At 38.7% G+C, this 27,797-nt stretch overlaps 1 protein-coding gene across 2 annotated transcripts in view; it reads right to left on the bottom strand.

The window, feature by feature from the left end:
- spns2 (SPNS lysolipid transporter 2, sphingosine-1-phosphate) overlaps positions 1–27,797 on the bottom strand; it is a 74,297-nt gene that overhangs the window by 20,788 nt on the left and 25,712 nt on the right. For both annotated transcript variants that reach the window (XM_058086303.1, XM_058086304.1), the window contains 3 exons: positions 9,544–9,680; positions 5,767–5,918; positions 3,748–3,814 (listed from right to left, as the gene is read on the bottom strand). In XM_058086303.1, coding sequence (XP_057942286.1) covers positions 3,748–3,814; positions 5,767–5,918; positions 9,544–9,680 — 356 coding nt within the window. The remainder of the gene's footprint in view (positions 1–3,747; positions 3,815–5,766; positions 5,919–9,543; positions 9,681–27,797) is intronic.

The raw sequence follows: 27,797 nt of genomic DNA, 5'->3' as shown, positions 1-27,797 counted from the left end.
GAATTTATTTTTCATCGTTTCCAAATATTTAAACGTGAAACATCCTAGGATTTTTAAATGTTTTTTTTTAACCTTCCTCTTGTGTTAGGGTCGATACCGACCTGTTTTACATTTTAATGCATAAAAAGAATCACATAACATTTGTTTATTGCATCAAGGCTTTTTGACTTTGTCAGAAAAAATATGTTGTAAATAAAAAGAGTATGAATGTGACTATAGTCGTGTTTTGTCATGTCTACAGGGCTCTAATAATGCTTTGTTCATTTTAATCTGAAAAAAATCATTTGTCTACCCACCAACTATATGTGGTTTCTTAAGTTTTTATTATTTGCCGTTTTATTATTATTATTATATTTATTTATTTATTACTGATTGATTGATTTTCTTTATTCTTGATTTGTTTATTTATTTTTCATCTTATTTTGTGCAGAAAAATAAAAATTAAGATATTTGAGAACAGTTGAATGTTTTATCAGAGCTTTTATTGTGGAAAATCAGAACCAAAGCACTGAAAAAGTTTTTTTCTGTTTTTAATAAATGCGTTTTTTTGTTTTTTTTTTTAAAACCTGATGCGGCCCAGACCCTAGCTCCAGTGGCCCACAGGTAAATTGAGATTGAGTTTTTTCTGTTATTGTGTTTCGGCGTGTTTCTGCTTGATTAGAAAATGAGGTCGTGTCATAAATAAACAAACATACTGATATTCAGTGTTTCATATTTCATAGTCTATATCGTATATTGTTTGTCATAACATTTTTAGTATGCAGTCATGCAAGGCAACCTATTTTGAAAAAACAAAACAACCTTTTCACCCTTGGTAATAATTCAACAAGGCACAGTGAAACCATGACCTTTGAACCCCCGACTCCCACAGGGCCCATTAGGCACTTCCTGTATGTACGTATGTATGGATGGTTGGCAATCGCTCATATTAGTGACCGCCCTCCCGCCCCTGCACCTTCTCTCCACGGACCCCCCTTTTTGCCAACCACGTTTTGTGCAAACAAGGAGACTCGCAGGAACCCGACGGGCGAAAACAAGCGGAAGCCGTCGAGTCATTTCAGCGACAGCAGGATACGACTACAGCGAACACGTTTCATGTCTTCATATCTGTTTTCCTATGAATGCCACAACGGTGATGAATTGGCTTTTGGGATTGTGGTGTTGGAATGTCACTGCGGCCGCGGTGGACCCGACGGCGCCCGGCTCATTGTTATGTTTTTTAATGTTCCAACAAGACCAGTAGGAACTGACTTCCTGTTTTCCCAAACCTCGCCAACTGTCGCTCATATCCAGGAATCCAAAGGAATCGGCGGTGACCTGCTGTGACGGAACATTTAGTTTCTGTCTTTTAAATGTCAGTTGCTTCATTACGAGGAGTCGCAGCCTTTAAATTGTTTCGGGGGTTTTTAAAAGCTGACCCTGAAGTCAGCCTCACCCGGGGTGGGGGTGTCCTTGTTAGACCTTTCATTGCTGTAGCTTCATTATGGCCGCCGTGCTTTTAAAGGCGGCTCACGTCTGCAGTGTTTTGTCTTGCATTCACTGGAGCCACGGTAAAAAGAGCATGGAGACAAAAATGTCTTACATCCGTGTTCAGCAGTGTCGCTTATAAACGGGGGTGTCCAAACTTTTTCCACTGACGGCCACCGACTGAAATGTCAACAGATGTGGGGAGCCATTTTGTCGATAGGCAATAATAGACACCTTTTGGTTAAATATACCGTATTTTCTGGAATATAAGTCGCTCCGGAGTATAAGTCGCACAAGGCCAAAAATGCATAATTAGGTAGAAAAAAACATATATAAGTCGCACTGGAGTATAAGTCGCACAAGGCCAAAAATGCATAATTAGGTAGAAAAAAACATATATAAGTCGCACTGGAGTATAAGACGCACAAGGCCAAAAATGCATAATTAGGTAGAAAAAAACATATATAAGTCGCACTGGAGTATAAGTCGCACAGGGCCATAAATGCATAATTAGGTAGAAAAAAAACCATATATAAGTCGCACTGTAGTACAAGTCGCACAAGCCCAAAAATGCATAATTAGGTACAAAAAAACATATATAAGTTGCACTGGAGTATAAGTCGCATTTTTTGCGGGTAATTTATTTTCGAAAATACTTGACCAAAAGAGACATTACGTCCTCTTGGAAGTCTTTGACTTTTGACTTTTTTTTTTTTACTTTTTTTCATTTATAAGTCGCAGGAACAGCCAACCTAGGAAAAAAGTGCCACTTATAGTCCGGAAAAAACGGTATTTAGATGGTAACGATTTTTTTTTTCAGTTGATTACCATATTTTCTGGACCATTAGTCGCTCTGGAGTATAAGTCGCAAAAGGCCACAAATGCATAGTTAGGTAGAAAAAAAACATACATAAGTCGCACTGGAGTATAAGTCGCATTTTTTGCGGGTAATTTATTTTATGACCAAAACAGATTTTACGTCCTCTTGGAAGGCAAGTTCTAACATTAATAAAAGAATAGAGTTTAACTATTAAACTATTAAAACATAATATATACTGTATTATACTGTATATATAATAAATAAATAGGGCTGTCCGATATTTATCTGTGATATGGGTTGATATCGGTATCAGATTTTTTCCTGATCATGAAAACCGATATTTAAAAAATGCTATACAACACATTTGTTCATTCCACCACAGGAGATATGCCATGTTATGGTATCGGTATCGGAAATTGATCGATATTGGCATATCAGTTTTTGGCAAAAAAGCCAATATCGGACATCCCTATAAATAATACCATATTTTCTGGACTATAAGTCGCTCCGGAGTATAAGTCGCACAAGGCAAAAATACATAATTAGGTAGAAAAAAACATACATAAGTCGCACTGGAGTATAAGTGGCATTTTTTGCGAGTAATTTATTTTCCAAACTACTTAACATAAACACTTTTTTCATTTATAAGTCGCTCTGGAGTATAAGTCGCAGGAACAGCCAACCTCGGAAAAAAAAGTGTGACTTATAGTCCGGAAAATACGGTAGTTGATTCTGGGTTCCTGAAACTGTATTTTTTTTCCCCAGAGTGGGGAAATCTGAAATCCTTGGTTAGCATCCACCTTGGTTAGCATGTTTTTCAGTTAAATTTATGCCAAAACTTGGTTTAAGTACATTTTCTGTTTTGTCGTTATTGTTGTCCAACTTTTTATCACCAGGCGTCCTTATCTTCCAACAAAGAAGCTAGCCCATTTATGATATCCATAGCAGTTGCTTCCAAAAATGCTAACACAAAAAGTGTTTTTACAGTTCTGCAGGAATAAAACAGTTCAAAATGAACCGTTGGCTATTTTTACTGTAGTTTATTAACAGAAAAACAAATGATCGTCCGTTCACCCGTCAAACCAGCTGGGATAGCTGATGACAAGCGGTACAGCGACTGTATGGACGGACGGACGGATGGTATAAAAAAAGCATTTTCCTTCATGCTACATGATGCTACCAGTAGTGAAAGGTTTTCTTATATAGACTCCGGGGCTTGAACTGATGCCAGTGTGAGTGTGTGTGTGTGTGTGTGCGAGTCGTTAAGCCTTCAGCTCTATTTGCACTGTCACTTCATTGCAATGTCCAACCATGTGTGTCCCCTTGGTGTTCGCTCAAAAACGGCCCTTCTGAACCCGGATCCATCACCAACTGGACCACTACCCTGCAGGAGGGCCTCTAAATCTGTCTTTGTGTTTGTTTGTGTGTGTGTGTGTGTGTGTGTGTGTGTGCGTCCTTACCCTGAGTGCCCAGTGCCAGTCTCCTGCAGCTACTTTGGCGCTGGTGCCCAGGATGTAACCCAATCCGCTGCAGGAAAACAGAACAACTGCCGATTACACACACACACACACACACACACACATCAGCGACACATGGATGTTATTTCTATATGAAGTATATGACTCATGCGCCCGACTTTGCCGTGTTTGTTTTCCGCCCCTTTTAGTTTACCACTAAACGCATCCTGTTTGTAGCCTGATTAAAGACTTGCGTCTCCGCACTTGACAGCCTGAGATGAAGAGTAGTAGTGAAAACAGTTGTGATTGGCTACTGTGTATTTAAATTTTGTCCGTTCGCAGTGAGGGGGGGGTCACGATTGCGGTAAAAAATCCCATCAGTGTGATAGACTGAAATGGCAACATAACCTGCAAATTTACTGGAAACGGTCGACTGAATGAAAAAAAAAAAAGAGGCGCATCGATTTCCTGTGAATATCAGTGGGAAAGAAGGACAAAGTAAGAAGCCAAAAATATACCACTTCCACATGGAATGGGAGGAGAGGTTTTTTTCACTCTCACATGATCACACTGTAAATGTTCAAAGTACTTAAATAAATAAAGTTATTCATACTCAGAGTTCTTAAAAAAGTTCTAATAACTTAATTATATCAATTTCATTTAACATGTTGTTCCATTTTGAGTACTTTTAACTAATATGTTTTGATTAAATTGAACTATGGCTATATTAAATTAAATAAATGAAGTTATGCATACTCAAAGTTCTTAAAAAAAGTTCTAATAACTTAATTATGTCAATTTCATTTAACATGTTGTTCCATTTTAAGTACTTTTAACTAATAAGTTTGATATGGATGCTGTATGGTATCGTGTACCCAGAAAAAAATATTACGTTTGATTAATGTTCATGTTAAAGGTTAAATAACTGTTAATAGTTTCCTCCCTATCCGCGTGGAAGTGGTAAGTTTTTGGCTATTTAAGTTGAAAGGAAATAACTTGAAGGCTACCGTTTAGGTCGCTAGCTCTCTAGTTTGCGAGTTAGCATGTGTCTCGAGACCCTGCAGTTGCGCAATATGTTGTAAATAAAAAGAGTATAAATGTGACTATAGTCGTGTTTTGTCATGTCTACAGGGCTCTAATAATGCTTTGTTCATTTTAATCTGAAAAAAATTATTTGTCTACCCACCAACTATATGTGGTTTCTTGAGTTTTTATTATTTGCTGTTTTATTATTATTATTATTATATTTATTTATTTATTACTGATTGATTGATTTTCTTTATTCTTGATTTGTTTATTTATTTTTCATCTTATTTTGTGTAGAAAAATAAAAAGTAAGATATTTGAGAACAGTGGAATGTTTTATCAGAGCTTTTCTTGTAGAAAATCGGAACCAAATCAAAGTTTATTCATTTTTCTGTTTTTAATAAATGCATTTTTTTTGGGAAAACCTGATGCGGCCCAGTCTCACCCAGACCGTAGCTCCAGTGGCCCCCAAGTAAATTGAGTTTGAGACCCCTGTTTTAGACAAAAAACAGGGGTCTCACCCTCTCATTGGGGAATTATGGTTGTCCCTTCACGGGTAAAAGGGACTGTGTGAATTTCAGAGGCTATGGCCATCCCGGGCTAGTAAGAGGCCATTTTTTCAACTTAGCATCTTCCACCCATGAAAGTAGATTACATAAGTATTCAGCATGTTATAATGTAAGCTGTAATGCTACATTGCTTCTGTAGTATTCTGCATGTATGAGGTCTGCATGTTGGTACGTATTTTACCGTGCATAACGTTCAACCTCAAAGGGCCGACTTCGCTCCAACCACCGGTGCATTCATCTTTTATTTATTTAGCTTTGTTTACTTTCTCCCAATGGTCCATTTTCTTATGGAATACATCAAAAAGTTCCCATACTCATGCAGTACTTCTTTACAAAATACAAACAGTTACGTGCGGAAGCGACCCATCTGGATAATTGATAATTGATAATTCTCGAGAGTGGACTTTCCACGTTTTTCGGTGCTTACCTTCCCAGCGGGATGGCCAGGTAAAAGACGGAGAGCATCATGGTGCGTCTGTTGTTTGTGAACAAGTCTCCTATGATGGTGGGGGAGATGGAGGAGTAGCTGGACTCACCGATGCCCACCAGTCCCCTGGAGAGCACAAACAGCCAGTAGTACTGCAAAGAGAAAGAGAAGCAGACGGTGAAGGTCAGTGAGCGACATCGTCTGGCTTCTCGACAAACATCGAACGTAGGAGGAGGCCACCTTGACAGAAAGGGAAATATGTTATATTAAATCATCTGATAACATTACATCAACTGTTTCCATGGCAACACACTCTCTGGATACAGACTCCTGATGCTGCAAAATATTAGTTCCCTCAACTATTTGTGGGCGGCGTAATTTAACGCACAATTTGATCAAGCGGTAGGCTGAGATGGATTGTATTGGTTACAGATTATGCGTATCACGTTCATCGCCTCAGCACCTTGTACTGTAGATACTGCCATCAAAGCAGTTTCTATTTAGGCTAACATAAAAAATTGTACAAAAGGTGTAGCTACACAACATCACAATATCCCGTCAAAGCATCTTCCTGCTGGAAAAAAACATCGAGTCACGTTCATCGCATCAGCACCTTGACCTGTAGATACTGCCATCAAAGCCGTTTCTATTTAGGCTACCATAAAAAAAAATTGTACAAAAGGTGTAGTTACACAACATCACAGTATCCCGTCAAAGCATCTTCCTGCTGGAAAAAAACATGGAGTCACGTCCATCGCTTCAGCACCTTGTACTGTAGATACTGCCATCAAAGCAGTTTCTATTTAGGCTACCATAAAAAATTGTACAAAAGGTGTAGTTACACAACATCACAATATCCCGTCAAAGCATCTTCGTGCTGGAAAAAAAACATCGAGTCACGTTTATCGCTTCAGCACCTTGTACTGTAGATACTGCCATCAAAGCAGTTTCTATTTAGGCTGCCATAAAAAAATGTACAAAAGGTGTAGTTACACAACATCACAATATCCTGTCAAAGCATCTTTGTGCTGGAAAAAAACATCGAGTCACATTCATCGCTTCAGCACCTTGACCTGTAGATATTGCCATCAAAGCAGTTTCTATTTAGGCTACCATAAAAAAAATTGTACAAAAGGTGTAGTTACACAACATCACCTCATCCCGTCAAAGCATCTTCCTGCTGGAAAAAAATTGAGTCACGTTCATCGCTTCAGCACCTTGTACTGTAGCTACTGCCATCAAAGCAGTTTCTATTTCGGCTACCTTCAAAAAAACTGTACAAAAGGTGTAGTTACACAACATCACAATATCCAGTCAAAGTATCTTAGTGCTGGAAAAAAACATCGAGTCACGTTCATCGCTTCAGCACCTTGTACTGTAGATACTGCCATCAAAGCAGTTTCTATTTAGGCTACCACAAAAAAAAACTGTGGTTCCCAGGCTGACCGCGTTCTAGGATTAATTAACAAATATAATATTTTCCTATTTGGAGCATGGAAAACCGATTTGACTTTTTAACATCATTAGAGCCCTGTAGTATTGACATAACACCCCTATAGTCACATTTATGCTACGATTATTCATTGTTTACACCACATTGCCACTCGGGGAGATTTGAGAGCGCCGCTAACTAGCAAGCTAGTCAGTTAGTATCAGAAAATCGGGTGTCCTAATTTTTTCAAATCTCTAAATTACATTTGTGGCGCCCCCTATGGGTTGTACTCAATGTCCTAGCATATATGAAATACAGATATTGTCATAGTCGATGACTTATGGGTAATTACTTACTAAGTCCCACATGATGGCGGCCATGTTTTTCAATTAAACGTGCTAAAATTTCCCTGGCATGCATTTAAAAGTTGTGTACCAAATTTTGTGGTAATTCATATAAATATGTTAACGTTACAGGGTGTTTTTAAAATCATAAATCCACACTCTAAGGGCTTATAAGTGGCAATTAGTCACCATGTTTGACGACATGGTGTATTTTAGTTCAATGCGGTTAGAACACACAAGAACATGTGCTTGAAGAGCCCTAAAGTGTCTGAGGACAGGTCCTTAGGGTGGGGGTTGTGGGGGGGGGGGGCACTTCATCCCATCTCAGCTATAATCCGCCTGACTGCCATCTTGGAGCACCCCCCACACACACACACACACTCCCCCCCAGAGACCATCTCGGCGCTGTCATTGCTTCTGCAGCTCCTGGCTGTGCAGGAAGCCGACCCGTTCGCTGGAGACGTGACACGGGGCCAGCCGGCGGCGCTGCTCTGCAGTCACGCCGAGCGCTGCGACAACTTGACAGGCTCGGCGGTTCATGCTGCGTGTGCCTGTCAGTCATGGATGGCATCGTTCGGACTTTTTGTTATGGAAGCTAAATTTTTGGAATATATGCAAAACTTTAAATTATTATTCATTCATTCATTTTTTACTGCTTATCTTCACAAGGGTCGCAGGCGTACTGGAGCCTATCCCAGCTGTCTTCAGGCGAGAGGCGGGGTACACCCTGGACTGGTGGCCGGCCAATCACAGGGCACATATAGACAAACAACCATTCACACTCCCATTCATACCTATGGACAATTTGGAGTGGCTAATTAACCTAGCATGTTTTTTTTGGAATGTGGGAGGAAACTGGAGTACCCGGAGAAAACCCACGCATGCACGGGGAGAACATGCAAACTCCACACAGAGATGACCAAGGGTGGAATTGAACCCTGGTCTCCTAGCTGTGAGGTCCGTGCGCTAACCACTCGACAACCCTCCAATACTAACATGTGTGAGTCTATATTATGTCTTATATGTCGTATTTACTATTATTATGTCTACTATATTGTGTAATATATTCTTTAAAGTTGACTATAGGGGTGTTATTTCATGTCCAGAGAGCTCTCATAATGCGTAAAACAGGTTTTCGGTGGTCTAATTACGAAAATCTTCCATGTATAAATCAGGAACCGATAAACACCGGTTTACTACGCATATTGGTATCAGTATCGGCTGATATCGGTATCAGAAATTTTAAATTTTAAATTTTAAATTTTAAATTTTAAATTTTAAATTTTAAATTTTAAATTTTAAATTTTAAATTTTAAATTTTAAATTTAATTAAAAATAATAACTGGGGATTATTATTATTATTCATTAATATTATACGGGAGCCAGGCAACGACATTTCATTGGCAATTTCACTGCTGTCTTATTGTGCAATGACAATAAAGGAAGTCTACATGTGCAACATGATGAAATCTGACACCGATACTGAACGATATCACATTTTTATCCTGATATCGAGCCGATAATTATTCTTACCGATATTTATCGGACATCCGTAATATTTAATAAAGTAGACGATTGGGAGTGATCATTTTAAAAGTAGCTTTGTGAAGGCGATACGGTACTATATCCAATTTTGAAGCCTGTGCCATCTTGAATGCTAACGAAGGCTTTTGCTGTGCTAGTAAATCTTCCCATGTACAGTAATTGCCCCCTGAGAGTAATTAAATAACGTAATGAACACAGAGGCTCTTAAAGATATCAAAGCTAACTGTCAGGGTAGTGAAACCACCATCTTATCTCCAAAAGCGTTGCAAGCCCAGACAAAGCAAAAGCTTTCATTAGTTAATTGGATGAAGCTGGAAGAAAGAGACGTTAAAAAAAAAATGTCTGGAGCGTGTCATTCCATTTCCATCGTTTAGCATAATAAGCGTATCGGCGGTAATCGGCTCGCCACACTGTGGACATGTGCCGGCGTTGTTCCGTGGTGTCGCTGTAACTTACGTCTTCGCCGATGAAGGAGCTCAGCAGCGTCACGGTGGACCAGAAGAAAATGCCGCAGCTCAGGATGGCCTTTCTGTTGAAGCGGTCGCCCAGGTAACCAAAGATGGGAGCCGCCACCATGAAGCTGCAGATGAACACTGTGGAAAGGAGGAAGAAATGATGAGGATGATGACGGCGGCCATGATTAATTTCTGCATACGCTACTACGTCTCATTTTTTAAAAGGTGCTTGAACTTGTGTTGACTAGTTAGGAGGCCTCATTCCCCCGGGACTGAGTCCATATTGCCGGTCAAGGTCAGGACACAGAGCCGCGTTTTGCCTTTTTAATCCTCTCAAATCTGACTTTGGAATCTTTGTGAAGCAGAAAGGGCAGCGGTTTTGCTCTTGACAGCTGTTTTGACACACAGGCAGCATAAAGACGTAGAGGAGGAAAGTGAAAAGAGAAGAAAAAAAAACAAAAAGAGGAGGGGATGAGGACGTTATGTAAGATACACACATCCCAGTTTTCACAGAGGCTCAACAGGATAAGAGACGGGAATCAAACGTTATACGCCGTTAATAAACACATCTCCTTTTCTGACCCTTTTGTCAACATAAAATTGCAGGCTCAATAAAAAAATGTAGCGGCCAGTTTAAGTCAGCACGTAGTATTAATAACTTCATCATCACTAAACTGCAACATAACTACTGTACTTGTACACCCCAGTAAACAAATACGCATATTGATGCAGATTTGATGTACTATAGGGGTGTTATTTCATGTCTACAAGGCTCTAATAATATAAAAAGCCGTATTCAAAAGGTCATAAACAGGTTTTTTTATGCTCAAACTACAAAAATATTCCATTTATAAATAAGGAATCAATAAATTGAGAATGGGCTGCACGGTGGTTGAGTGGTTAGGGCGCAGACCTCACAGCCAATTATATTATTTTTGTGAAAATGCCAACTTTTTCTCTAAATCTTTTGACTTTATTCTTGTACAAAAAAATTTTTTCCCCATTTTTGCTGTTTTTTTTGGTTTAGTTTTCTTTATTTAATAATAAATTAATAAATCTAAATAAATAAATTATGCAATAAATACATGCATAATTAATCGGTTTAGTTTTCTTTATTTAATAATTAATTAATAAATATAAATAAATAAATTATGCAATAAATACATCTGAATTAATTAATTAATTTATTAAAATTAATTATATATTTAGAATGTGCTCTCGGGCCACACTTTGGACACCCTTGTTCTGTCGTGTAAAACGACTGCTGACATGTTTTGTTTTGTTTTTTTCCTGGTTAATGGTAATGGTAGGCTGCACGGCGGATGAGTGGTCAGCACGCAGTCCTCACAGCTTGGAAACCCGAGTTCAATCCCACCCTCGGCCATCTCTGTGTGGAGTTTGCATGTTCTCCCCGTGCATGCGTGGTTTTTCTCCGGGTACTCCGGTTTCCTCCCACATTCCAAAAAAAAAACATGCTAGGTTAATTAGCGACTCCAAATTGTCCATAGGTATGAATGTGAGTGTGAATGGTTGTTTGTCTATATGTGCCCTGTGATTGGCTGGCCACCAGTCCGCGGTGTACCCCGCCTTTTGCCCGGAGACAGCTGGGATAGGCTCCAGCACCCCCCAGCACAAAATGAATAAATGAATGGGTATTAAACACTTTCATACACCTCATAAAGGATGATTCAAACTACTTCAAAACCGAGCAGTTACATAAGAATAATATAACTTTAATTATCCTGTTAGGGGGCGAGCTGGAGCCTATCCCAGCTGACTTTTGGACGGGGGTGTACTCTGGTTGCCGGTCAATAACAAGTCACAGTATATTACTCCCCCATTTGGTGTGCCTCCATCATTGGCGCTGATTGCGTAACGCTAAATGACTCTGTTGACGGCTCCACGCAGGTTCCACTCTGAAGAGCTTTGCTAAGTCACACATCATAATTCCAGCATTTTTCTTGCACAACTGCTGTGACACAAGGCCAGAAAGACACGAGCAAGAACACACACATGCACACACACACACACACACACACACACACAGTGTGGGCCCCCAGCTGGTCCATATGCCTTTTAAAAGGAAAGGCCGGAGACCATTACTCACTCTTTAGCAGCTTGTCATTAATGGCTCCATTTGAGGTCATTAGCAAAGTCCCACATCACCGTCTCCACGTTTGTCTTTATTTCTTCTGACATCCTAATTTGTTGATCAGATAAGCCATTCCTGACGCCTCGTTATCGCCCAAGCAAAGTCGAGTCCCTGGACACCGTGTTTGCAATTATTCAGTCGACTTAAAACGGCTGAATTTTAAAAAGATTTGTACATGAATAGACCGCAGGACCGGGTCTTCATGACTTGGTCCACAACATAAACCGGACTAACTTTGGCGGGTTCCAGTTTCCACTTTCCTAATAATGCATACAGCACTGGGCCATGATCGCAACTGGAACCCAAATCCAGTGGGCTCCTCCATTATCCGGGTCTGGGTCATGGGGGCATCAGTCTCATTAGGGAAGCCCAGACTTCCCGGTCCCCGGCCACCTCCTCCTGCTCCACTGGGAGGACACCAAGGCGTTCCCAGGCCAGCTGTGAAATCCCTCTAGCGTGTCCTAGGTCTGCCTTGTACCGGGTGCGCGTGTCCGGCCGAGCTAAACAGTTTGCTAAAATTTCTTCTAAACTTCAGTCGCCAAAAATTTACCACTTCCACATGGGATGGGAGAAGACCTTTTTTTCACTCTAATCTCATTGAAAATGGTCGGAATGGTGAAAATCATGCTAACATGCTAATGCTATTAAACATATGCAAAACTATATCCATATCTACAACCCGCAAGGCATGCCGGGTAACCTTGCTGGGTGATAGTTCCCTCCATAAAATTTGCTGGTTTTAAGGGTACCTCATGCTCTTCCAGGACGTCCCTGTTATGTTGCGTTCAAGCACTCAAGATCTATCATGATTTCGCACCACCGTGCTTACTTTGATGGATCCTGTATGATTTTTTGAAACATGAAATATACAGATATAATATAATATACAGATTATGTATATATAATATAATATATATTATTATATTTTTATATAATATATATATTATATATTATATTGTTATTATTATATATATTATAATATAATATATATATAAATATAAATCCAGTACATAAATCCATAGAGCCATCAAGCAGGCCATCATTTGGAAGTGGAAAGGTACACTCCATCATACCACACCATACAGTAAACATCCCTTCAGTATGAATCATGCAGAAATTGCAGCCCGTCCGCAAAAGCCACATTCCAAAGTATCCACCTTCTTCCTGTTTAGTCGGACAAACAGGACAAATCCACGCTGAAAGCTTTCACAGAGAAATCCCCAAAGCTCAGCGATCTTTAAAAATAGTAAATGTAGTCATGCTAATATAGCAGGAGAACCCAAACAGTCCCATGGATGTTTACGCTGCGGGCCCGAGGGGAGGCCAGGATTTGAACATCTAATTTGGGGATTAAAATGCTTTATTTGTTTTTCACCTATTTATTTAAAATTAGCATTTAACTCCGGATGCGAAACGGAACAGTTAGGTTAAGCAATCACACGTCACGTTTAAGTCTCCGTCTGCTTCTAGTCTGGTTCTAAAAGTCGCCCGGACTCAGGTGACTGACATGCCGTGGTGACTCAAGGGAGTGCCAAACCTGTTCTTTCCAAATGACATGCATATTTCCCATTGACACTCAGCGAGCGAAATACGTCAATTATAGCCGTGTGAGAACATTCCACGGCCGACCGATGACTTAGTCGGACGACGTGATGGACACGACAACGACAGGAATCATTGTGATGAATTCTAACTTGTGAGAAACAAATAGAAAGTCAAACCATCCTCACACTTTGAATTATTCATATGTACAGTCCCATTGGTCGGGTGCAGACATTGTACGTAGCCTCACACACATAAATAACCCACCATGGGGCAAAAAAAACCCCAATGCCAGCACAATCTTTGGGAGAAAATTTCAAGTAAACTTTCATTTTGACACAAATTTAGCTATATATGTTTCAAAGCCACAACATGAACAACACAAAAAAATACATGCCTTTTCACTTCCTGGTTGCTGTGCTGGGTATATTTCCATTGGACTGCTTATAAAAGGCTGTTTTTCTATCTTCAAAAAACCAAACATGCTCTCTTTTATTATGCAGTTTCATCATCACCTCTTTTTACCTCTAGTGTAAAAAAAACATCAACTATAAATACACAAATAAGTTAATAATTCCTGATGTTTTGTGGTTGAACGCGTACGTATTATTTTCATTTTTGCATGCAAGCATTTTCCAAACATAAAAATGATTAAATGAAGTAAAATGCATTGAAAGACACTGATGTAGCATTCTATACTGACCACTAGGTGTCAGTAATGTTACCGTTATGCTGGGTGAGACAAACAATCACCAGATTTGATCGCCTTTTGTTGCAGGTTTGAATTATCGGCCCTACTAAGTACTGACATGTTATTTACTGTCAGAAAAGTACACGCCATACTGGTAAAATTAGTTAAAAAAGGTCAAATTAAATTAAATTAAATTAAATTAAATTAAATTAAATTAAATTAAATTAAATTAAATTAAATTAAATTAAATTAAATTAAAAATAATAACATGGGATTCTAAGTCGTTTATCATCTCAGAAATTATTTATTTTTTAAAAATTAAATTAAATTAAATTAAAAACATGGGATTCTAAGTCCTTTGTGCAGCTCTACTTTCAAAACAGGTGAGTTAATATGTCACCAAAAGATAACACAGTCAAAGTATTTTTCCAGTCCATCCAACTGAGAATTACTACAATTGCTAGTATCCCCAATACTTTGAAGACATAAAGGCAGACATTAAGGTCTTGCTTAAATTAAATTAAATTAAAAATAATAACATGGGATTCTAAGTCCTTTATCATCTCAGAAAAAAATTTTTTTTTAAATTAAATTAAATTAAAAATAACATGGGATTCTAAGTCCTTTGTACAACGCTACTTTCAGAACAGGTGAGTTAATATGTCATCAAAAGATAACACAGTCAAAGTATTTTTCCAGTCCATCCAACTGAGAATTACTACAATTGCTAGTATCCCCAATACTTTGAAGACATAAAGGCAGACATTAAGGTCTCGCTTAAATTAAATTAAATTAAAAATAATAACATCGGATTCTAAGTCCTTTGTCATCTCAGAAAAAATGTAATTTTTAAATTGAATTAAATAAAAAATAATAACATGGGATTCTAAGTCCTATGTGCAACGCTACTTTCAAAACAGGTGAGTTAATATGTCACCAAAAGATAACACACAAGTATTTTTCCAGTCCATCCAACTGAGAATTACTACAATTGCTAGTATCCCCAATACTTTGATGACATAAAGGCAGGCATTAAGGTCTTGCTTTGATTGTTGGCCAGCAGCTCCACAAAACCTCTTGAGATGACTCACCCCATGAATGCAAGGTACAGTGAATAGGGAGCATCAAGAGGAAATGCGGACACAATTCTATTTATACGAGAGCGTTTAGCCGTGTGCTGTTTACTCACTCGGCCTGTGCAAACACATTTGCCCGTGAAGCCCAGGACTCGCCGGAAGCCGGCCGGCACCTGGGAGACTCGACTGTGGGACAGATGTTTTGTTTGAATGCGAGTAGAATGGTAGCGTTTGACTGTTTGAATGGGATGGTTTATACTTGCTCTAAAAAGGGAACGGTAAGATGATGCCATTCGCAAACAGACCTTGAAGGCAACAAAGCTTTTTTAGTCACAAGCACCAAAGTGTTTGGAAATGCTGAAAGCATCTGCCGAGTCTCGAGGGGAGTCGAGGTGATTGACAATTTCATGTTTTACTGTCCGAATAACTGCTAACAAAGGAAGTGGTGGTGGTGACGCAATGCCGTATATATCGTCTTAGCGCCGATGCTCGGAGCTCCTCGGAGAAGGGAGGCGTATTTCCCATCGTAAGTCTTTCAGCCGTGAAACCTGACAGTCAGGACAGACAAAGCTGGAGGAATTTGACCATTTACACCAGAAAAGGAGACGGTCTGAGGAGCAAAGAGACGCAACAATAAGCGGGTCTGTACGTGTCTGCAGGCTAGACGCTGTCAATCAGTCCCGTTTGCAGACACGGTTTCTGTGACAGGGTTTATCACACGGCTATTCCCCGCATAAAAACCCCTCCCTCCCCACTTGCTTAGCAGCTTGCCGTCGGAATGAAGCGTAAAATATGAATGATAAATGTTTGTATAAACGGCTACCATCACTCTAATATTGACCCATCTTCACTTTAATATAAAATTTAAAAAATAATAATAAAATAATACAAATCAAAATAATAAAAATTAAATAAAATTAAATAAAATTGCTACACGGTGGACACGTGGTTTGCACACAGACCTCACAGCTAGGAGGACCAGGGTTCGATTCCACCCTCGGCCATCTCTGTGTGGAGTTTGCATGTTCTCCCGGTGCATGCGTGATTTTTCTCCGGGTACTCCGGTTTCCTCCCACATTCCAAAAACATGCTAGCTTAATTAGCGACTCCAAATTGTCCATAGGTATGAATGTGAGTGTGAATGGTTGTTTGTCTATATGGGCCCTGTGATTGGCTGGCCACCAGTCCAGGGTGTACCCCGCCTCTTGCCTTGAAAACAGCTGGGATAGGCTCCAGCATCCCTCTCGACCCTCGTGAGGATAAGCGGTAGAAAATGAATGAATGAATGATTGTCCACTTGGGGGGGGGGCGTTGCACACAATAAAACTAAAATAAAATAAAATTATTCCAACAACATGCATGCTAGGTTAATCGGCGACTCCAAATTGTCCATAGGTATGAATGTGAGTGTGAATGGTTGTTTGTCTATATGTGCCCTGTGATTGGCTGGCCACCAGTCCAGGGTGTACAAGACAGCTGGGATAGGCTCCAGCAACCCCCGCGACCCTCGTGAGGAAAAAGCGGTAAAAAATGAATGAATGAATGAAAACTAAGGTGAATGTTTCCGGTGCATATTCACTCAAACAAGTGAGACCGCTTTAGCTATTTTCAGCCACGTTGCTAAGCAACCACGGTAACTCCAACGTAAAGCTGTAAATTTGTGCGTGTTTATTGCCACCCTGTCAGCGCTCAGACAATGTGATGCGCTAAACATACAAGAATCTCCAGCCTGGATGTTGCTGACACGCCGCCGCTTTAAGAATGTCAGGAACTCGCCCTGCACAGGACATAGTAGCTATGATGCCGCTTATTACGTTGAAGTGTGCAAATAATTAGCAATTATGCTATTAGCGCCAGGAGAGGGCCGCATACTGAAACGCCACGGAAGCGGGAGCCATTATCATATTTATAATTTAGCAGAAGGATAACACAAGTGTAGACGTGCTCATCAATATGAACAAAAAGTTCAACTACATTGTCAGATATAATATTTTGACTATCATCGGGCCTCATTTTGGACACCAATGATTGTTTTTTTGCGTAAATATAGTCATAAATAAAGAAAATAAAGAAAAAGGGTGTATATTTACGAGACTATACTTGTACATTTACGAAAGAAAAATGGCATTTGCAAGCAAAAAAGTAGTAATATTACAAGAATAAATTTGGAAAATTTATGAGGAAAAAAAAAAACATTACAAGAATAAAGTTGTAAATCTACGACAGAAAAACGTCGTACATTTACAAGCAAAAAAGTAGTAATTTACAGAATAAACTTATAAATTTGCAAGAATAAAGTCACAAAGTCGTACATTTGCGCGAGAAAAACCGTAAATTTGTAAATATACAAGAAAAAAAAATTACATTTCCAAGAATAATGTAAATTTCCAAAAAAGGAAAAAAATTCCATGCCAAAAAAATCAGGAAAAAAAAATTCAGGCAAGCTTTTATTTATAATGTAGCAGCAAAACAGAGCAGTTGAGCACAACCAGATTAGCATGTCCAGCCCTTCTCATTACTGACCCCGCCCCTCCACACGCCCGGGGTCAAAGGTCCCATATATTAAGTCCCCCCTTTTCATAGCTGTCTCAAGCAATGCCTGATTCTCAAAATCTTTCTGCTGTATTTTTCTATTTCTTGTAATATTCTGACTTTATTATGATAACATGGATGTTTGACATTACTGGCTGAAGGAATTGGGATTCAAACCAGCGGCCGTTGCTGTAATTTGACAGACTGTCAAATCCAAATATGACATGTTCTGCTCCTGCGGTTGTGAGGCGGACATTGAATGGTGTGTAAATGTTTGTTTTGGCTTCTGTGCCACACAAAACCGTATACCAACAACATTAGCATTCGTAACTTTTCTGGGAAAAGAGGGAAAATAAATGGAATTCTGGTCTTTCCACAACCATGGTGTGATTTTTGGTATACTGTTCATGAGCATGTTTTATTTATATTTATAATATTTCATATTACCGAATGTGTGTGTGATCTATCAAGTGTACAGCTGGGAGTCTCTCATGATTAATGGGACGGCCTGCGGAGGCTATGACACTCGTATTTGGATATTCACGCGTATCAGGATTCTGCCTTCGGGATTCCCCCTTCGTGTGGCGCCCTATATATTCCCACATTCCAGCCATTTCTGATTACCACAAGTTTTACCCCCGCAACCCTCCCCTCCCCTCCGTTCTACTCCTGACCGGTGTTGGGTTACCGATCTGTCGGCTGCCTTTTGATGAAGTCTGGGAAGTTTTTTGCAGCTCTCTCGTCTGCATGTGAACAAATAATTCCTACACAACTCCCGCTTAAGCCCGTTTTTATTGTATCCCATCTTTACCGCCTCTCCGAGCCGGTAGCCGGTGCTTGTCACAGCTGCAGTTGATCTCCACTACCTGCCGTGTGAGGGCTGCAGCTGGGGGGAATTAGGAAAAAGGGAAGGGGGTCGGCAACATCATCTATTGCAGGGGTTGATGTTTACGTTTTACTGGGCATGCCCCATTGACTATTCTGTTGGATTATAGCGGCGCATGTAGACAAGAGATTGGAATATTCCTTTCCATGGATACCATTGTTTTCAGAAACTCCTCATTAAAACAAAAATAAATTGGTATCGACCAAATCCAGATCCAGATCCGTCTTTCTCAGGATTGGTGATCGACGACCACCCGGAAAATTGTAATCGCTGCACCCTTCATATTTTATGGCCGTCGTTGCATTTGCCGAGTGAAAAACGGCCAACATTTAACCGTGTCTTTGCATTTATTTAAATCAGGGGTCTCAAACACGCGGCCCGTGGGCCAAATGTGGCCCGCAGGGCACTAGTTTGAGGCCCCCCGCCTTGATATGAGAGTTTAATGTTAGTGCGACCCGCGCAAGTTTGATATGGATGCTGTATGGTATCATGTACCCAGAAAAAATTATTACGTTTGATTCATGTTCATGTTAAAGGTTAAATAACTGTTAATAGTTATCCTCCCTATCCGTGTGGAAGTGGTAAGTTTTTGGCGATTTAAGTTTAAAGGAAATAACTTGGAGGCTACCGTTTAGGTGGCTAGCTCTCTAGTTTGCGAGTTAGCATGTGTCTCAAGACCCTGCAGTTGCGCAATATGTTGTAAATAAAAAGAGTATAAATGTGACTATAGTCGTGTTTTGTCATGTCTACAGGGCTCTAATAATGCTTTGTTCATTTTAATATGAAAAAAATAATTTGTCTACCCACCAACTTTATGTGGTTTCTTAATTTTTAATTATTTGCCGTTTTATTATTATTATTATTATATTTATTTATTACTGATTGGTTGATTTTCTTTATTCTTGATGTTATTTTGTGTAGAAAAATAAAAAGTAAGATATTTAATAACAGTGGAATGTTTTATCAGAGCTTTTCTTGTAGAAAATTGGAACCAAAGCAAAGTTTATTCATTTTTCTGTTTTTAATAAATGCGTTTTTTTTTTTTTTGCAAAACCTGATGTGGCCCAGCCTCACCCAGACCGTAGCTCCAGTGGCCGCCAAGTAAATTGAGTTTGAGACCCCTGGTCTACTGTATGTTTTTTTGGTTTTTTTTTTTTTAGCAGCACAGGCTATAAGCAAACACATATGCTACCAATAAGATACACAGCTTTTCAAGGCTGCTGGAATAATAAAAATTGATTTTTTTTTCTCAGAGTTGCTCGCTGTGACTGCTAGCACAGCTGAGCATAAAAATCCAGCCCGGCACAGCGGTGATATTTTTTTTTTTGCTTAGTACGCTTAGTACTGAAGCAGCCGGCATAATGACGACGACAGCCGACCCCGCTTGTTTGAATTTGTTGTAACGCTAATAGGATATGAAAAATAGAGCTGACACGCTCATCTTAAAGGGGACACACACTCTTCATGTGTAGCGGCGCTATCTTTGACCTTGGCTGGCTTCGTGCGCGCTACAAAAGTCCACGTGATTGACTGCAGTGGTTGTGTGTGTTTTTGTGTGGGTGTGGTTGTGTGCGCCTAATTGAGCTTCCAATGGCGCCGGGCGATCAATCCTGTTCCTTTTGTCAAGAGAAGCCAAACAAAAAAAGCCACAAATGATGCTCTCATACTGAAATGCTACAATTTCAATGAAATGTCACTCAGTAAAAGCTTGGACCTCTTCCCATGACCAAAAACTGGTTCACAAAAAACTAACTCAAGTGACCACCAACTGACTAAAAAAAAAAAAATAGGATGACATGTTAAGCGTAAAGGAATACATTTATGAAAAAAGGTGTACATTTACGCGAATATAGTCATAAATTCATGAGAAAAAGGTTGTACGTTTACGAGAATATAGAAAAACGGCAAACAAAAAGGTTGTAATAATACAATAATAAAGGGAAAAAAATTAGAAGAATAAAATTGTAAATCTACGAGAGAAAAATGTTGTACATTTACAAACAAAAAGTAGTAATTTACAGAATAAACTTGTAAATTGGTAAGAATAAAGTCACAAATTCATGAGAAAAAAAGTCGTAAATTTGCACACAAAAAAAAAAGTAAATTTACAAGTAAAAAAGTGATATACAAGAATAAAGTTGTACATTTCTGAGAAAAACCATAGGACAAAAACCACATCAGTATTGAATGATATCGTTATCGGTAATTGAGAATTGGATGATATCGGCATATCGGTTTTCTGCAAAAAAAAGTCAATATCAGACATCCCTAGTGGCTAGTGGTGGGCCATTAAACAAGCCACCGCGGACCCCAAATGGCCCATGGGCCTCATTTTGGACACCAATGATTTTTTTTTTACGTAAATATAGTCATAAATAAAGAAAAAGGGTGTACATTTACAAGAATATACTTGTACATTTACAAAAGAAAAACGGCATTTGCAAGCAAAAAAGTTGTAATATTGTAATATTACAAGAATAAAGTTGGAAAATTTATGAGGAAAAAAAAAACGTTACAAGAATAAAAATTGTAAATCTACGAGAGAAAAACATCTTACATTTACAAGCAAAAAAGTAGTAATTTACAGAATAAACTATAATAAATTTAATAAAATATAATAATATAATAAATTTATACTAATAAATTTGCAAGAATAAAGTCACAAATTTACGCGGAAAAAAGTAGTAAATTTGCGCAAGAAAAAAACGTAAATAAACGTAAGTAAAAAAGTGATATACAAGAATACATTTCTGAGAAAAATAAAAATGTACATTTCCAAGAATAATGTAAATTTCCAAGAGGAAAAAAATTCCATGCCAAAAAATCAAGAAAAAAAAACTTTAGGTAAGCTTTGCAAACATTTGCAAGCAAAAAAGTTGTAATATTACAAGAATAAAGTTGGAAAATTTATGAGGGAAAAAAAAACGTTACAAGAATAAAAGTCGTAAATCTACGAGAGAAAAACGACGTACATTTACAAGCAAAAAAGTATTAATTTACAGAATAAACTTGTAAATTTGCAAGAATAAAGTCACAAAGTCGTACATTTGCGCGAGAAAAACTGTAAATTTGTAAATATACAAGAAAAAATTTAAAAAAAATGACATTTCCAAGAATAATGTAAATTTCCAAGAGGAAAAAAATTCCATGCCAAAAAAATTCGGGAAAAATTTTCAGGCAAGCTTTTATTTATAATGTGGCAGCAAAACAGAGCAGTTGAGCACAACCAGATTAGCATGTCCAGCCCTTCTCACTCCTGACCCCGCCCCTCCCCACGCCCAGGGCCAAAGGTCACATATATTAAGTCCCCCCTTTTCATAGCTGTCTCAGGCAATGCCTGATTCTCAAAATCTTTAATTTTTTCTGCTGTATTTATCAATTTCTTGTAATATTCTGACTTTATTATGATAACATGGATATTTGACATAATTACACACCGAACTCACATGTGTTGAGGTGATTCCTTCAATAGCGTTCTGTTTCAAGCTGCTTTTTGACAGGAAGTGAACGGGAGCAGCGTTCCAATCGCCCGACCACAGCTGCCCTCCTACGAGACACGTCCTATAAAAATATTCCTGATATAGAGACACGCATAGACGCGCGGTGATGTCGGCGAATCACAGGGTCATCTTTCTATTCTGGTCTCGGGCAGGAGAAGGACCCTTGCAATGATTTGGCTTTGGGAATAAATAAATAATACATGAGATTAAAAGCCGCTGGCCACAGGTGCATCTTTCTTCTCCGCTCCATTTTGCCTTCAACCCCGAGTCTCTCAAACTCTTGTAAGGTGCCAGCGGGAGCGACAACGAGGCGAGGACAGCTGCCAAACTGCTGATAGAACGAGAGAGCGAGGTACCGAGGGGATAGCGACTAGGGAAGGAGACAAAATAGGAGCAGCTGTGAGGGGTCCAAACAGCTGATCAAGCACTGATTGACTTCTCACCGCGGAGAAGGAAACCGGAGAGGCTTCCATTGGACGGAACGTAGTTCATCGACGAACGGCGGTGTCCCTACGCCACGCCTTTCCACTAAAATCATCAAACAGGTGTCCACCTGTCGGAAAATGGCTAGTGGTTCTTTCAGAGTTAGGACACTATAGACAGATTCCAGACAAGGAATCTATTTATCATCTTAAATATATAACTAGTTTGTTCCTAGAATCACAGAATAATGAAAAAACATCTTCTTCTGTTTAATAAGCAAAGTGCGTCATGCGCTGATGATGTGTTCAAGCGCACTGCGTATTTTCTGTGTGCTTTTTTTATGACTTACAAAGAAAGTTTGAACTTTGATAGAGAACATGGGAAGAAAAGGCAAGAAAGAACTCATAGCCAGGTCTGTAGGTAATGTCTGTTGTAGAGTCAATATTATGGAACAGGGGTGTCCAAAGTGAGACCTGGGGGCCATTTGTGGCACATTCTAAAAATATAATCTAACAAGGGGAAAAAAAACAAAAGCAAAATGGAAAGTATAAAGTCAAAATATTAAAAGAAAAAAGCCCACAATTTCACAATAGCAACGTCACAATATTATAACGAAAAATCATCAAATTTTAGGAGCAGAAAGTTTAAATATTCAAGATTTTTTTAAAGTGACACTGTGAAAAACAACAAATGAATTCATGAATAAAGATGTAATTTTTTGGGAAATATAATATGAGAAATAAAGTCAAAATATTGTGTCAATAAAGTCATAATTTCAAGAACAAAATTTCCAAGAATAAAGCTGCAATATTAATAATAAAGCAGTAATTTTACGAGAATAAAGTCAAAATACGAAGACAAAAAAGTGGATTTTTTTTTCAAGAATAATCTTATAATAATTTAATGTTATAATATGATAATATAGGTATAATATTATGTGAATCAAGTCAAAAAATTATAGAAATAAAGTTATAATATTAGAAAAAAATTACAAAGATTATTTGATAGTTGAAATATATGGAAAATGTAAAAAAAACAGCAAAATGGGTAAAAAACAGCAAAAGGCCAATTTTTATTAAAACTCGTCGATACTGATGCTAATGTAGTGGAACCTCGGTTAGCGTACAGTGAGTGTCCATTTTTTTGCCCGTCACCCATCTATGATGTCATCAGGGGTTGACTATGTAGTTCTTTGCTAACTAACATTGTTACGCCACAAGTCTGTACTTTTCATTTCTTCTTCATGGCTTCAAAATAACCCGCAGCCGAGCCAAATAAAGTCGCAAGCGGCAGCATTTTGACCGAAGAAAGTGAGAAATACAAAAAATGACCCAAAATAACACACACGACGGTAACCAAGGTGCTTTTATAAATTAGGTAAACAAACACCATTCCATCAAGTCATGACGCCATTGTGGAGCAAATAAAAGCACCACAATAAAAAAATAAACGTCGATACCGGGGAGATGTTTTGTCAGCGTCGGCGGTGCAAGTCTCCCACGGCACCTGTGGCCTCATTCCTGGAGCTCACATAGCAGCCCAATGACAGACTGACACCATGTTAAGAGCCGAGCGCCGTCATGTCAGTTGCCGTGTGAGAGCGTGCGTGTCTGAGTGTCACGTTACACACAAGGTGGGCAGTCCAACACGGAATGGCGCACAGACAGTATGCCGGCGGCTCCTCATTAAAAGCCTGCGTACATCCAACATGGCTTCCACTCCGTCCCACTTGGGGATAATTAATCCTATTAGGACTTTATTTCTCATTTGCCTCAAAGCACTTTGTGCAAAAACCCGGTGTGACATCGACAACTCCAATTTCTTGAACCAAAGGTAATACCATCCAGGTGAAAACCCCGCTTCCATTAACCTTCCCTGCCCTCTGCGCCCCCTCGGGGACGGGTCCGCTTCACAGCTGTGTGAGAGCGTCACTCACCTCAGACAGCCCCGAGGGCCATTAGTGAAGGGCTGCCATTTCCAGCCAGAGAGCCCCCGAGTCTGCGGGGCTCAGGTGAGAGCATCTCCGTGACGGACGGGCCAGAGAGCTTCAGGCTCAAACGTCCTCTCTGGGGCCCGCACGCCCTCGGGTGGTAATGACGCCCATGCATGCATACCTCTTGTCATTAAGTGTTGTCTAAGCTTCCTTTTGATGGGGCTGCAACGCCTCCACTACTACTACTACTACTACTACTACTACTACTATACTACTACTACTGCTACTACTGCTTAGCTGCAAGCCCCAATGTTTACATTCTACGTGTATTCCATGGTGAATTTTATGCTAGCAACCCATTTAGTCATCAAGTCCCGCTACACCGCGGTACGTCAACGTCAACATTCCAGGTTCGTTTTTATGAAGAATGACTCTGTTTAAGTCGGTATGCATTGTAGTATTCTTATACTAACAACTACCACCAGAGGTTTGGACTCGAGTCGAGTGCCAATGACTTGACTCGGGACTAGACTCAAGACTTTGCTTGAGATTTTCAGTGAGCGTTGACGAAAAATGTGTCCCCATTCAAAGCCTTCAACTAACAAGACCGTTATAAATATACTTATATTATTAGTATATTTACTGTATTGATATTTGTAATTTTATATAACGTTGTACTTATTTGCAGCATTCCCGTCTCCTGTCAAAGTGCTTTTGCTTTTTGTTCAGGCTGTATTTGTAAATAAGAATTTGTTCTTAAATCGCTTGCCTGGGTAAATAAAGCTAAATACAGGTAAATAAAGGTAAAAAAAATAAATAAAAATTAAATTAAAAATAAAAACAAAAAACAATATTTCCCACTCAATCTACCTCTATTGAATGCATCCAAAAGGTAAAAATAAATAAATAAATCAATAAAATAAAACAAAAAACAATATTTTATTTTCCCACTCAATCTGCATCATTGAATGCATCCAAAAGGTCAAAAAAATTAAAAATAAAAATAAAATAAAACAAAAAAACAATATTTTCCACTCAATCTGCATCATTGAATGCATCCAAAAGGTCAAAAAAATTTAAAATAAGAATAAAATAAAACCAAAAACAATATTTCCCCACTCAATCTGCCTCATTGAATGCATCCAAAAGGTAAAAAAAATTAAAAATAAAATAAAACCAAAAAACAATATTTTCCCACTAAATCTGCTTCATTGAATGCATCCAAAAGGTAAAAAAAATAAATAAAAATAAAATAAAAACAAAAAACAATATTTTCCCACTCAATCTGCCTCATTGAATGCATCCAAAAGGTTAAAAAAAATAAATAAAATAAAATGAAACCAAAAAAACAATATTTTCCCACTCAATCTGCCTCATTGAATGCATCCAAAAGGTAAAAAAAATGAAAAAAATAAAACCAAAAAACAATATTTTCCCACTCAATTTGCCTCATTGAATGCATTCAAAAGGTAAATTTTTTTTTTTAATAAAAATAAAATAAACCAAAAAACAATATTTTCCCACTCAATCTGCCTCATTGAATGCATCCATGGAGTCACGAGCAGTAAAGTGTATTGATGACTACGACTCCCAAGATAAGGGGACATCTGTGATTATGGATCAATCTTCCGGCGGTCTCTAGTTTAGATTTTGGTTTTGTTGACAACCCCTCCCCAGCCCGCCTGGGGGTGTTGACATTGACGGCTTCCACTCTAAGCTGTCACATGATCAGAAGAGTCTATAGTCTAAGTACTGTAGAATGTACATACAGTTTCATCGGGAACCCAAGCTGGGTCACGGTCCCGTTCAGGGTTCAGTCTTTTTTTTTTTAAAGGTGTGAGCAAAGCGAGACAACGCCCGCTGCCTGTCAAACACCTCCCCCGGTAGTTTGTGTTCCCAGGTGGAGGGGGGGGCTAACACGACAAAGGCGGCGAAGAGGGAGCGAAGGCAGAGCAGGTCTGGCCCGCAGGTGCTCACAGAGACTGGGATTGTTCTCCTCGGGGGGGGGAACTTAGGTGGAGATGGGAGTGGTGACCCGAAGCAGAGTGTGGACGCGTATACTGTAAATACATCCAACCGCACTCATTGCATTACATCACATCACCACGTAACTTGGCCTAACCTTCGCACCTAGGCTCCCGGACTGCGCCCACCCGCTCCCCACACATCACAAATCCGGGACATGTAGCATTCCTCAGTGTGTTGTGAGGAAAGGTCGTCTGGGGATCAGGGGCCAAGCGGAGTCTGAGCCACAACGGGTCCAGACAGGCCAAACAACAGCGTACGTAGGTTTGCTACTTTTAGCACTGGCGGCTCAACGTGGAGATGCAGGAGGGCACGTCGGGAACGTCGGGCGTGTGTGAATAACTCCAATTAACGTCCGTATGAGTCAAAGTGTTTCTTGTTGACATTCCATGGGAATCTTCTGTTGCGACATGTGCTACAGATGCTACAATGGAATTGGGTGAAAAAATTACATTCCGGAGTGATGAAATGAGTTTTCGACTGGGAAAAAACAAAATGATTACCATAAATTCCGGACTATAAAAGCACCACAATGAAATAAACATTGATACCGGGGAGATGTTTTTCCCAACAAAGTTTAAATATTCAAGATTTTTTTTAAGTGACACTGTGGAAAAACAACAAATGAATGAATGAATAAAGATTTAATTTTTTGGAAATGTAATATGAGAAATAAAGTCAAAATATTGTGTAAATAAAGTCATAATTTTAAAAACAAAATTTCCAAGAATAAAGCTACAATATTAATAATAAAGCAGTAATTTTACAAGAATAAAGTCAAAATATAAAGACAAAAAGTGGACATTTTTCAAGAATAATCTAATAATAATTTAATGTTATAATATGATAATATAGTTATAATATTATGTGAATAAAGCCAAAAAAGTTATAATATTAGAAGAAAAATTTACAAAAAATTGTGTAAATAAAGTCATCATTTTAAAAACAAAATTTCCAAGAATAAAGCTGCAATATTAATAATAAAGCAGTAATTTTACAAGAATAAAGTCAAAATATAAAGACAAAAATTGGAAATTGGAAATTTTTCAAGAATAATCCAATAATAATTGGGTGAAAAAATTAGATTCCGGAGTGATGAAATGGGTTTTCGACGGGGAAAAAACAAAATGATTACCGTAAATTCCGGACTATAAGCCGCTACTCTTTTCCCAAACTTTTCCCAAAGTCATAATTTTAAAAAACAAAATTTCCAAGAATAAAGCTGCAATATTAATAATAAAGCAGTAATTTTACAAGAATAAAGTCAAAATATAAAGACAAAAAAAAGTGGAAATTTTTCAAGAATAATCCAATAATAATTGGGTGAAAAAATTAGATTCCTGGAGTGATGAAATAGGTTTTCGACTGGGAAAAAACAAAAATGATTACCGTAAATTCCGGACTATAAGCTAAAAATAAAATTTCCAAGAATAAAGCTGCAATATTAATAATAAAGCAGTAATTTTACAAGAATAAAGTCAAAATACGAAGACAA

This window comes from Doryrhamphus excisus, chromosome 11, assembly GCF_030265055.1.
Source record: "Doryrhamphus excisus isolate RoL2022-K1 chromosome 11, RoL_Dexc_1.0, whole genome shotgun sequence".
Lineage (NCBI taxonomy): Eukaryota > Metazoa > Chordata > Actinopteri > Syngnathiformes > Syngnathidae > Doryrhamphus > Doryrhamphus excisus.
The sequence above is the reverse complement of the archived record's forward strand: the minus strand, read 5'-3'. Positions and strand labels throughout refer to the sequence as shown.